At 41.2% G+C, this 13,164-nt stretch overlaps 1 protein-coding gene across 3 annotated transcripts in view; it reads right to left on the bottom strand.

Annotated features, from left to right (window-relative positions):
• The window catches only part of LOC119136751, a 97,330-nt gene that overhangs the window by 49,954 nt on the left and 34,212 nt on the right, over positions 1–13,164 (bottom strand). For all 3 annotated transcript variants that reach the window (XM_037275464.1, XM_037275466.1, XM_037275465.1), the window contains exon 3: positions 3,216–4,975. In XM_037275464.1, the coding sequence (XP_037131359.1) occupies positions 3,216–4,682 (1,467 nt within the window). In that variant the 5' untranslated portion in view covers positions 4,683–4,975. The remainder of the gene's footprint in view (positions 1–3,215; positions 4,976–13,164) is intronic.

Genomic DNA, 13,164 nt, shown 5'->3' with positions numbered 1-13,164 from the left:
CTTTATGTGACAGCCTCTTACATTTTATTGCATCATGTCGCCAACCTCCTGAGTGCTTTCATATTATTATGCAAGTTCACATTGCGCCCAGAGGTGCCAAACACGGAGAACTGTGACAACGGTTAAAAGGGTGACAAGGTATCAGTTTGACAGAGAGCAAAGGGGACATAGGGATCATTTGAAAATTGACATTGGCAGAAAGATTAGATGGATCATGTACTTTGTGACCTTTGACTTAAGCTACCACCACTCTGAACTTGCCAATATTGGCCTGCAGCTACTAAAGAGTTGAACCAAATTTGGCGAGCAACAATTTTTCATGCATGCATGCTTGCGTCATTCTGAATCAGAGCATCCACAGTCAGAGTTTGATGAAATAAAATTCACACATTTCTAGGACAATGACTATTAAACTCATAATCCAAAAAGCAACATTTTGCGAAATAACATTGCTTTTCTTTCAATGTTGTCGTCTACTTTGATCTCATGCACTGATTCCCTACTTTCAAACTAATCAAAGATATCACTGGCGATGAAGACTTATTCATTCAAATCATATCTAAAAAGCATAATGACTCAAAAGTCCCTCAATTTTTTTATATTGCTTTTGACGTAGGTTTGTTGAATGTGGTCCAAGACACTTCAGTATGTTGAAGATAATCATTATTAGCCCAGGTAGTCTTATTGTGGCGTTCAATCATTTGCTATCTCCAATTCACAAACTTGTGTCAAGGTCAAATAGAGGTCAGGTGTGACGCACAAGAGAAGTATTTAGACCGATCACAAATGAATGTTCTTAATCCCATCTCGGCTACGAAAAGAAAACTCTGTAGCCCCCAACTGCTGCAATCACTTGAAAGTCCATTGCAGACCATGTGACAGCATCAATTCATTTCACAATTATCGGGACAGTGTGAGAAAATACAGCATCATCTGTGAATGTACAACTGTGCTAAAGTGTCTGTGCATAAATGCATTTGTTAGCGGTTTTGCGGAGACACAAATTCAGAGTGTTGTTGTAGACTGGAGTAGTCGGTCAGACAATGTCAGTAATTGCTTGTTTGCACAATTCTTGTGAACCTGACCAACTACTCTGAAGCAACATGTCACAGAAAACAAACGTTTGATCCTTGAAGGACATACCAAGGGGCACTTGGAAAGGCATCTTAGGACTTAGCGGCTGCCTCTTCTCATTTTAACATCAATTTTTTATTGTACTTTAAAGCACAGTGAAAGCAGAGGAAGTGCCCTTTAAAATTTATGCTCGGTGCTGTCACTGGTTCCACAAAGGTAGCCCTTAGATCATTTTCGGTTTAGTAGGGAGCATTTGTCCTCTATTGACATCGTAGATTATAGCCTTGGCTCCCGTTTCCAGCTTTAGAGATTTATCCAGACCGAATTTTCTGGGATCACACAAAAACGCCGTAATTCAATGTTCGAGTGCAGATTTTCAAAACGGTCCTCCTCTGCATACACAAACATTCTACTCGTCTATCATCGACATTGTTGTAAATGGAAGAGGTATGTGTTAAGTTTTTAAGGCTTAGCGTCTCTCCATTAAAACCCAACAGGGTTAAAAACAAGGCCAAGGCGTTTACATTTATCTCCTTACCTATAGTGCACGGATGCAGATCAGGAGATTAAAAATTCATAAGCATAATAGGATTTCTAAGAGCATTATTCTCTCTTGTGTGCTGTCACTGTCGAATACAAGTGGGTCTAATCGTATGCATTTCCAGTCCAGAATAGTCCCATAATAGTGATCTGGGCGTTCTCCAAATGTCAGCATCATAATATGGGCATGGGCTGAAATACATTCAGAGAGCCACAAATAGCAGGGTGAGCTGTAAAAGTGTTTTGCTAGTGATTGCATCTTCTTCATAATGTGCAGTTTAGGGCTTCATACTACCAGTCAGAGGTGTTGAATCATTTTTTCCCCTCTTTTTAATCTCAACTGTTGTGCCTCCAAAGTCCATGACACTGGCCCAGGAAAGAAATGTCAGTGTATTTGAAATAGGTCTTTTGGTGACACAATCTAGGGATGCAATATTGTTCTGAAATTTATCTCATCAATCATGTGGAAAACGGCGTCCGTTCCTTCCAGTCAACTCCTCGTTTGGCACTTGGAAATAAAATGCGAATCATGTATTTGTAATGCAATAATACAGTAATTGGTCATTCATTTCAAACGTGGCCCACAAAATCATCACATCCAGAGTGAAATGGGATTTTGTGGCTGTGGTAGCGCCCCTAACTTTGTTCATAAACTTGAACGGATAATCATATTTATTGCAACTTTCTGAAAATGAAAAAGGTAAGTAGGTTGTCCATAAAACAGTGTTGACCTTTTAATGATTCTTAGAAGTACTCATCAACACGGTTGGGTTACTTTGACCCTCATTTCCAGCCAACCATCACATGCAGCTAATTCCTACTGTGAAGTTTAAAAGAGCCTGCGGCAGTTCTACGCAGCTCATGATTATTCATTTGCTCAGTCAAATAGCCACAAAGGCTTACAAATGAGTTCATCTACTGTGCTGTCGAAAGGCAGGAAAATTGCCGTCAATGCAGTTGTCATGACCTGATTCTCATTCTGTGGCTCATTAGGCACACCTGATCAATTAATAAGTAATACCTGACACGGGAGAGTGATATGGTCCGTTGTTTGTTGTGCTGAGAATAAGTCCTGTTCAACGAAGTGTAAATCAGGGCCAACCAAATAGCATTACTGGCACCTGTGGGACTTGAACTGACATGCTGGGAAATGAAGGAACACGCTTGTGTTCTGCCTTGGGCTGTGGATCAATGTTGGAGGAGAGAAGTTAAGGCTATTAATTCCTGTGGATATGTCAATCCCCAAAGGCAGGAGGAGATTGCTGGTGATCATGACCAAACTCTTGGTCAGATGGAATCTTGGGATTTTCTTGCACCTCAGTTAACAATTGATTCATTGAAGGTTTAACAGATTCCTCGAAGGCAATGCATTGCACTGGAGCAATGGAAACCAATTCCAATTGTACGTTTATAACAATACATCAAAAATAAAAAAAATGCGGGTTGGATTATGAGCAACCTGCAAGATAAGTAAGTACCTGAGGGAACCTGGGGTGAAATGTTCCATGTAAGGAGCTTGTAATGGAAACGTGCCGCCTTGTGCATGAATAAAATATTCATCGAAAGATGTCAATTATAAATAAAATACTCATTTGACTTACCCGGCCAATGAGCACAGGTTCAGGTCCAGCGTATTCTTCAATCACAAAGAACTGATTCCAAATCCAACTTCTCCTGCTGCGAGAGCGTGACCTGTTTTCTTCCGAAGGCTCGGCAGCCTCGTCCCCAGACTCCGCTTCTTCAAACACGAGGCCACTGTCGTCCGGATCGGGCGCCTGCTCCCCAGCACCTTTAGCTGAGCGGCTCCATTCCGGAGCTGGGTGAAGCCTCAGGACATGGCTGCTGTTGACAACTTTTCTGTCTTCATCTACTGAGTAGTGAGCTGAGCTGAGCTTTGTTTGAGCAGTATGAACTGACTCTGTTAATAAGTCTCTGTGGGAATCTGCCGTTGCGTTCCCAGGTCGTAGTCCCTGGGGTTGCGTTGTCAGCACAGACGGAGTGGAGCTATTTCTTTCCGAGGGAAAATATTTCCTCAATTGAAGAGGGGATTCCGTTTGGTTGATGGCTACATCTTTGTCCAAGATGGGATTGACTTTTTCAACAAGTGTTGCCGTTAATAGAGCATGTTTTTTCCTGCTATCGCCACCATCTGAAACTTGTAGCTCCAAAATGTCTTGGCCTTTACTTAAACCTGGGGAACTCACTTTGGGATTATTACGAGTGTCAGAACTCTGGTCCCGATTAAGATCTGGAGTGCTGACCGGATTCGGATTGGGAAATGCGGTCTGATTATCAAATCCAGCATGTGACTGAGTGATGGATGTATCTTGTCTTGACATTTTCAACGCCTCAAACTGTCTGTGATTAACGTCAATCAAATCTCTTTTCCTGCTCCGGCTCCCCTTGCTTGGAAAGGTCAGAATGGGAAGATTCTGCATTTGGGAATTGACTATCCTCACAAGGTTCTCTTTGGACAGCACTTTCAAAACCTCATAACTTCCACTGAGGTTGAGTTTTCGGTTTGCTTCAACGTTGAGTCCCTTTACGGGCACACCTGTTGAATAAACACTCAAATCGGCTCTGCTTTTGCCCTTTGAACCTAATCTACTGCGAGTTTTATTCGAATGCAAGTCAAGCTTATGATGCAATGATGCCATTTGTGCTTTTCCTATTTTGGTCTCAACATTCTTGGTATTGTTCTTGATTTTCTTCAAATCCTGACTCAAATCCTTCTTGTTGACAGATTGGACCTCATACTTGGGCTTGAGAGTTAGCCTCTCCTTGATGACAGCAGATGGAGCGCCGTGATTGGCCGGCGCTTTGGCGTGAGAAAGCGCTCCAGTGTCACCTGGCTGTGCATGATTTATCAAATTTCTATGAGTCACCACAGGCATTCCATTTGCATCCATGCTTCCTTCCCAATGATCCGAAGCTCTGTTCTCCTCAATTTTCATCATATGCGAGCCAGCTACTCCTCTGATCCGCAGAACCTTGCTGGCCGAGGCCCATCCCAACAGCCCGTCCCACAGGCAGATGGAAACCAGTAGGAGCAGATTTCTCGTAATCATCTTGTCTCGTAGCGAGATGTCCTAATTGGAGCAAGATTTGCTGTGAGGCAGGACTTGCTTTCCAGCTGTCGTCATTCTTTCTGCAGCTTTGCCTGTTTTCATGCCCCACCTGTCACGCTTTCAATCTATGCCCTTCACTGAGCCGCAGGGCAGGTATCAGTCAACCCTTCTTCCCCGCAATACTTAATATGTCCGTCTATCTCTCGGGGTCTTTCTCTCTCCTCCTTTGTTTTGTTTTATTCCACCCCTCCTGCGGTGATCCTCATTCCGTTTCTAAAAGGGAGTTGAACATCCTAAGAGACAAAGAAACAAGGTGTTCAAACTTGAATCGTCGCAGTAGGTTCATTCAAAGTGGAGCTTCGCAGACACACAAAGACATTAGGGTATGACAGACCCATGAACCGAATAGCAATCAAAATCCACACAGAACACGTCAATTGAAATCAGTGGACTGATCTATAAGCTGCGCGGGAACAAAATGATCCACAGTTCTTCTGTTTTACATGACTGTGCAATAAATGTTACAAAGTGCTCTCAGCCTTTCAGAATAAAAATGCGCAGACACTGCCAAACCCTTTTCATTTCCTTTTCATGCTTAATGAATTAGCTGGATTAACATTGTACTTTGATCAGTCACTTAGTATGTCAATACAGATGAAAGCCATTGATGCTGAGGCACTTTCCTTGTCACTGTCAGACACTTTTGACTCACTCGCTCAGCATGTCGCTTTCATAGGAGCACCGCAGACGAATCAAAATGTCGCGCATCAATCAGTCTGCTTGATTTAGGATAAAATAGAGCAGAGTGGTAGTTCTGTAACATCTGCTCATGAATTTGACAAGTCATAATCTGGTGTTACCTTTCTTTTATGTCAGGATGGTGAAATGAAGTTGTTTTCATGTTGCAGTAGGTTGCCGCCTACTGCACACATCATAACAAACTGAACTATAAATCAGGAGAGTGAGGTGTAAAACTCAGAGGAAACTTCAGTCACTGTTGACATGCGGCTAAACACCCAAGACGAGAGGAGAGACGAGAAAGATTGAAATCAAGATGAATAGACTGATGAGACAACAAGACAGCAGTGAGCAGTGGATGTCATGAATACGTGATGAGAAAGGTAACAGTCACAAGGGAATTGGTTTTCAAAACAAGGTAACTAAATCAATGTATGAATTCAACCAAGTCAAATAAAAGATGGCAAGTGTAAACAAAATTAAAGATCAAGCTATATGGAACAAAGGAGCAAATCTAAGGTCAACTCTGCCGCTCACTTGGAAGGTGAAGAGACACTTTTTTTTTCCCCCGTCTCATGTGTTTTTATTCAGTTTGTGAATGGTTGTTAGTTGTGAGTAAATAAATACATTTTAAAAAAATGCTTTTTTGTTGTTTTGTTTTTATTAAACAACATTTATTGTAGCCATTTTTAATCTCACACCGACAAATAGCCATTATTAAAAAGAAGGAACTAATAAAAACAAAAATGAAACTAAGCATTTAAAAAAACTAATGACTAACTAATGAAAATCTGTTTCAAGAAGTAATTAAAACTAACTGAATTCAAACAACAAATGTTGAAAAACTATTTTAATCCTGCTGGGAACCCAAATTTGATGTCGTGGTTGGTAGCAGCTGCATGTGAGCCACAAGGGCTTCATTTGTGAAATCATTTCAGCAATATTAGTATCAGTGCTTATAGACGTTGGACACGTCAGTGCATTTGCACCATCAGCAATAATATTGGCCTGCGGTCGGTCGCATCCTGCATGGAAAGCAGTGTGAATCAAAGAGGCAGTATAAGCAAGATTTCAACAGATAGCAGATAGGAAAGATTAGATCACTTGGCAAAATCCTTCCCTGACATTGAGAACCCAAACCCTTGCCAAGTCATCTCTAACAGCGTTGGGCATTTCGTTTCACATCAGGAGCACAATTTGCATCCAAGCTGGCGCGTTCTGCTTTTGCTGGTGACACTTCTTTGCTTTTTGGCAATGTCAGATCCTGTCAGCAACTCACAGGGCATGAGTGAAGTCAGGGTGCAGCTGGGAGGACTATTCCGCAGCCTGCATCTTTCTCTTAACTGCTCTCAACATGGTGAATTAACAGGGAAGAAGATTAGCCCTACCGCCCTCCCTCCCTCATCTGGCTTCCCACATCTCCCAACCTCTCAGCCCATGGAGGTCCTTATCTGCCTGCTTTTGTTTTAGCAGCCTACTAGCTTCATCTCTCTCTCTCTCATGTGTGTCAATCAGCCGACTGTCAGCGTGTCCCTCACCCTTTAAGCGCTGACACTTCAATCAATCAGCCAATATCATTGGTGGACCTCGCAACATTGAAAGTGACAGGAGTCTCGGCTCTTGACAACAAGGCTATCGCTACATGATTTTGCATACAAATCTGATGGGAAAACGGCACAAAGAATACAAGTGCTATTGACATCCGAGTAAGCGCAAAATGTCAGACGTATTTGACAGAATGTAATCATGGGTCAAATTTAGATGCGTGTTATCGCCAATGTACAGCATGAGGTGCTGATCAGGGTGAATTCAATGACGAAGGCGTTCGTTCTTCCTCCCTCCCTCCCTCCCTCCCTCCCAGAGGAACTTATCAGCCAGGGATTTTGATGGCCAGGCAATCATCGCTACGGGCACCTTGTTAACAAGCCTGGGGCAGGTGCTGGGATGTAGGGCAGCATATCAACCTGGCTCAGCCGAGCATCCATTTTCGTGGTGATTTCGTCTGACACTGAATCAGTGCTCTGTGATGCTTAAAAAGAAAGAACGCAAGGGATTTGACTTGCATGCAAATAAATGTTATTATTGGGCCACATTGATACACGCTGGGACAAATGACACTGATGCTGTCCATCCATTCAGTCATTCAAGACAAACATAGTACCGCAATAATATTCCGTTTTTGAGCGAGTTTATTTTTCTGGGGAAATGAACTTGCACTTTATATACTTTGTGCTATCCTTGAATTTATGCAGCGGGGGGGAAGAAATCACTATGTGGTTATTTGGTTGTTTCCTTCCAACCATATGGGCTGGGATAGTGGATCCTTTATGTATCATTGTAAAATGTATTATCAAGAAAAAAACTGACTAAGAGCAAGTTTTTACACTTGTTGCAAGTTTGACCCTGGAACAAATGATTGAATAGAAACCTGTGTTATAATCTTTTTTTAAGAGCCTTCTATAGCCCTCATGTGATCTGGTTTCCATCTTTTAATAATAATAAGCGAGGCAAAAGGGGCACTTTTCAGATATTACAGCCTACGTCTGTGGAACAGCCTCTCCCAAGAACCCAGAACATTAACAATAGCAGATTTTTAAAAGCAAACTCGGGATATCCCTTGTGTTTTGCCTGTTAGTTACATTTGAATACATAAATAACACGGTATATGATGTCATTTTCATTTACCAATTGCTCTCCTGCGCATTACAGATGACATTTTCTCTTCACAGTTTGCGATAACTTAGAAATCATGGATATTGTTCTCATAGAAGAGCAAATATCCCAGCAAAGATTTAGCTTGCTACTGCACACCCAGCACCATTAATTCCAGTAAATAAACATGACACAAGAGAGCACTCCTTAAATGAAACTTTTAGAAAATGTATAGCTTAGGTCTTCTTTTTTTTTTCCGCTCTCTTCTCAATCCGTACATTATTGCAGTTGTGCATATCTTTGTAAGGACAGTATATCTGCAGCAGGTCTCTCAGTGAGTTGATTAATTGGTACCATAAATATCTTAATTAAATTTCCACTACCAGTCCCAGCCCACTTAAAACGCAAATGATCTCAGGGTGTGTGAGTATTGGAGGCAGATCCTTACCATTGATTGTTCTTTGTCACCTGAGTAACGAGACTGGAAATTGTAATTACGATTTGCCTCCTTGCTCACTGTCAATCCTCTTTTAGTTTGGCTAAAATGACTGAAAGACACGAAGGAAGCCCAACGATACTTACTTGTCTACTTCCATGCTCAAGAATGCTGTGCTCAAACACTACAATCATCAAATACATTTTTTTTTTGAACAGGCTCAGAATAAACAGAAAATCTCCAAACAAGCCAAAATCCTTCAAGCTGCTTGGGAAGGTAAAGAAAGCCCAGGGGAATGCCTCTATGGACTCAGAAAAGTCCAAGAGAAAACTGGAGTGTGCTTATGCACAAGAAAGGCTGGACCTCAAAAGAATAATGTATGGCTTTACAAGGGCAAGTGTAGGGTTCCGGGAAATAAGTACCTAAGTAAGGATTTGGGGGGGGGTTGAGGCCCTCGTTGGAAGAGCAACGCGGTGCGTTTAAGTGCAAAGCATCTTCGGCCTTGCCTTGAACCTTGTCAGATAAAAAGTAAGCCTGTCAGTAAGCAAGGATGGGGGGGGGGGGGGGGAACTGTGGGAGCTCATTCCTTTCTGAATGCATAAATATCTGATTCCAATACGTCTTAGCCTGTCTGAAGGACTGACAGCAGGTGCGCATGCCCATAGGAAGGTCGGCGTGCACAAATAAGCACAAAAGCCCTTTTCAAATGGGTGGTAAACATCGTGGTCATAGTTTCCCTCAAAGGGCCATTATGATTCTTCTATATACAGTATAGGCTACAAAACAAACTTTGAAATCAGAGACTTGTCAAAACTGTTCAAATATTTTTAAAAGCTGGATGGTAGTAGAAATTGCAAGCAATCTCTTTTTTTTTTTTTTAAAGTGAAGACTATTTGTAATTTTAGTAATGACACAAAGTCGATGCAAAATTTGTCTTCACGGACCACCTAAAAATGATGTGGTGGGCCGTATCTGGCACTATGCTTTAGATCTACAAAATGTTGTTTTCATACTTGCCCGACCAAGAATACATATGTGCTTACTGTACAGAATGTGGATCATTGCCTGTTTCTATAACTAAGATGAAGAAACAAAATAGAAAACTCATTGAATTATTCAATTTAAAAAAATGAGCAAGATATGCAAGGTCAGAAAATATATTTTTGAAACATACATTTCAGTTTCTCATTTTTCTCGAGTATTAATTCCGATCCGCTTATGCAAGACAAAAGTTCTACTTTGGCTTCTGCTGCTGCTGAGCTTGTTTGAAATTGATGTAGCCGTCTCTTTGCATCAAATACAAGCTCCTCTCCTACCTCTCTATCTTAGGTTACACTGTATAAAAGTGAGAGACGCAATAAAAATCGAATAAATCTTGACAGGAGACAGTTGAGAGAACCACGATGCCAGTGGGTCGTGACAGGGACAACATTTGTGGCCCATATTTTATTGCCTTGGCGCCAGTTCAAGACGTTCTCCGTCTGCTTTGTGTGCTTGTAACAATTCAATGCAGACACGCTGTGTGGATACACCAACTATGACCCAGTGATTGCTTGTAATTTAAAGCTTCATTTGCCTCATAAATTGCATTTACATAATGAAAATAATCAGACCGCATGGAGAATATTAAACATAATGGGGATTATGAAACCTTTTGCCCGCTTTTTTTCAATTGAGCACAACCTGACATGCATGACTTGGAATGTATAAGGTAGCAAGAAGAAGAAAACTTTGATTCCGAACATGATGCCAACATTCTTGTTAGGACCCAACACTCAATCTGCCACTGTAAGGGCAAAAATTTGAAAATCATTTTCCATTACGATTGACACTTAAATGTACTGATGTAACAATATTTGTATTATTGTGGAGCACAATTTAGCATCATATTGAGAGGTGTTTAACATTTGCTTCTCTAATATTATGAACAATTTTATGAGTGCAATTACCATCATGATTGCTTTTTTTCCAGAGCACATAAAAAGCCTTACTGATATTCAAGCAATATTATACCCAGTACAACAATGCCACAATCGATTTGAACCTTGCTGTGCCTCATTAAAATGTTTCTCAACTTTATTTACATTTCAGTTTCTTTTTCCTGCACAGTCTGTATCATCCATCGTTCCATCTGTCTTAGAGTTGTTGCATCATTGAATGGAATCACTGTCAATCATGACAGCAATGCTGCTATGAATGCTTGCGATGTCAGTTATTGGCGTGTTTAAATGTTCATTATTATTACCCTTCAAGCCAGTTTACGTGTTTACAGTAGCACATAAAGGCTTGCAAATAAATCACGTTCATTGTCGTTTAGCTTTTAGGGCCAGCCGTTGAAGGAGGGTGCAAAGTGGCATGTTTAGTTTTACCTTCTGGCTTTTTATTTCAATCTGTGGCTATAAACATGGCTATTTTCATTTTGTGGATTAAGGAAAAATAATAATTCTGCCTCACATATTCTTACTCTACTCAACATTATTTCTAAAGCGGGTCGTATTTCTAATAAATAAATAAATAAATGCGAGAAATATACTAATCGTACAGATAAATCTAAAGGTTGCTAGAAGCTGCATTTGAATGCAAATAAACAACTGCAGTTTTCTAACAGTTGTTAGTTGGTCCACTGGCGAGTAACACACATCCAGAAGAAGTGTTTCACTTCTTCTGGCCCATTTAGTCCTCTTTCTCGCATCACTTTACTTTGTTGCCTGTCAGCTCTCTTCATATCTCGCTTTGCTGGGAGGACATGGGCCATCAAGCTGGTTCAAAGTTGGGGCAAAGCTCTTGGCAGTTGTATCATCATAGACAAACTGCAGAGGTCCAGTCGTGCTGATAATCACCGCACTATAAAATAGCACGGCCCAAATGCTACAAAAATTCAAATGGTCCAGCAAGTCGCAAAAATAAAACTAGGGGAGACGCAGCGGGGCTGTTGTAAACAGGTTGTCGGTGAAGGTGCACGCAGACCCAAGTGCCAAGAATCTCCACTAAAGAATGTCAAGGCCAAAATGTCCAAAACTGGTTTACACCAAACAAAACAAACATTGAAGAAGAAAAAAACATCATCGGTTTAAAGTCCGCTTTCCAGGCGCCGCTGGGTTGGACTTCCGATAAAAATATTTTCATCATAAAATGAGATTTTTCCCTACAGGTATATTTGAAAGCAAATGTTTTGAATAAAGCCCTTTCTACCATTCCCGAAAGAGAAGCTTGGACTGAATCATTGAATAGAGCATCAAAATAGATGTAAACAAACCTTACATGGCTCAATTATAACAAAAAAAAAACCAACATCTGACATGTCTTCACCTTCGGGCCTTCCTAATGAGAAACGAGCCTCATCAGCATCAATGATCTTCACGCACAAAGGTCAGTGGATGTTTTAGTGTCGGGCACACGCTCTGACGGTTGCCAAGGTCTTTCTTGGTAGGACATCAGGCTCTTTTTCTTTCTTCCCTAAATGTTGAGTCATGTGCTGCCAAAGCCCTTAGTGCAATTACACCTGATGCCTAACAAGCTTGTCTCGCATCCTTTTCTGCCTGGCTGCCTGTGCAGCTTCAAAAAGCGAAGGGATCCTTTCAACACGCTGGCTGCCATTCAGCTCAAGTCCTTGGGACTGCTGCGGACTTGACCTCACAATCTCACATGTACTCGGCAGTAGATAGACTCAACCACCATGTTGACCTAAGCTACGGGTACAGAACGACACGTCCTCACATGGGTATAATAAAAAAAATAAAGTTGCACGACCTCGCTCATGTCTCCTTTGGGCTTTTCTGATCATAGAATTCTTTTCATCATCCTAACGTAAAAAAAAAAAATCTTTATATATAGTTGTACTAAGTTCATTTTGTTTTTACTTGTTAATCACTTCACTGGTTCTTTTATATATATTTATTATTTCACCTGGTTTTACAGCACAAAAATACTCCCTCACTCTTTACAAAGCACTTCAACTCGCCCTCTGTGTAGAACAAGTTGTTTATCTCTTTTTGCTCTTACCTAAAAGCCCGCTTGTATGTAATTGGTAAACATGCCTGGGAGCAATGGGCCTGTACTTCACGGCCTCTCGGTGTCTATATTCACACAGATAGATCCGACAACAGTTCAATACAAAAATAAAAGAGGTCAAAGGGGAAAAAAAAGATAGTATATCGTGGACCTCTGCACAGAGAACGAACCACAATGAGTTAAAATCTTTTCACCAACGAAGCCACTGTAAATTATTTAAGACTTTCATGTGTATATCAATAAGCAGCCCCACCGTCTTTGACATCGCCAACACATCTAATTATACTACCTGTCGGCTGTTAAAAAGAAATGCATTCCTGGCTGTGGAGGGAAGAAAAAAAAAAAATCACTCTTCGATCCACAACAAGAGAGTCTGCCTAACAGTCAAGAGGTTCTGGGTTAAAATCTCATCGAGTTTCTTACCAAGAGCTCACCTGTGACCCTAATGAGAACAAGTGGCATGTGAGTAGAAAATAGCTAGGACTTTCTAGGGCCCCTGTCTGTCATAGGTCCTTGCAGTCGTCATCACTTTTCAAGCCCGGAAGGTCTGCAGAATTGCAACTAATGTTGAGCATACTAGAGAGACAGGACGGTCACAATTTGCAAAGCTGGACCACCATCTCATCTTCATGCAAATAGGAAAGC

Source organism: Syngnathus acus, chromosome 17 (assembly GCF_901709675.1).
Source record: "Syngnathus acus chromosome 17, fSynAcu1.2, whole genome shotgun sequence".
Taxonomy (NCBI): domain Eukaryota; kingdom Metazoa; phylum Chordata; class Actinopteri; order Syngnathiformes; family Syngnathidae; genus Syngnathus; species Syngnathus acus.
The sequence above is the reverse complement of the archived record's forward strand: the minus strand, read 5'-3'. Positions and strand labels throughout refer to the sequence as shown.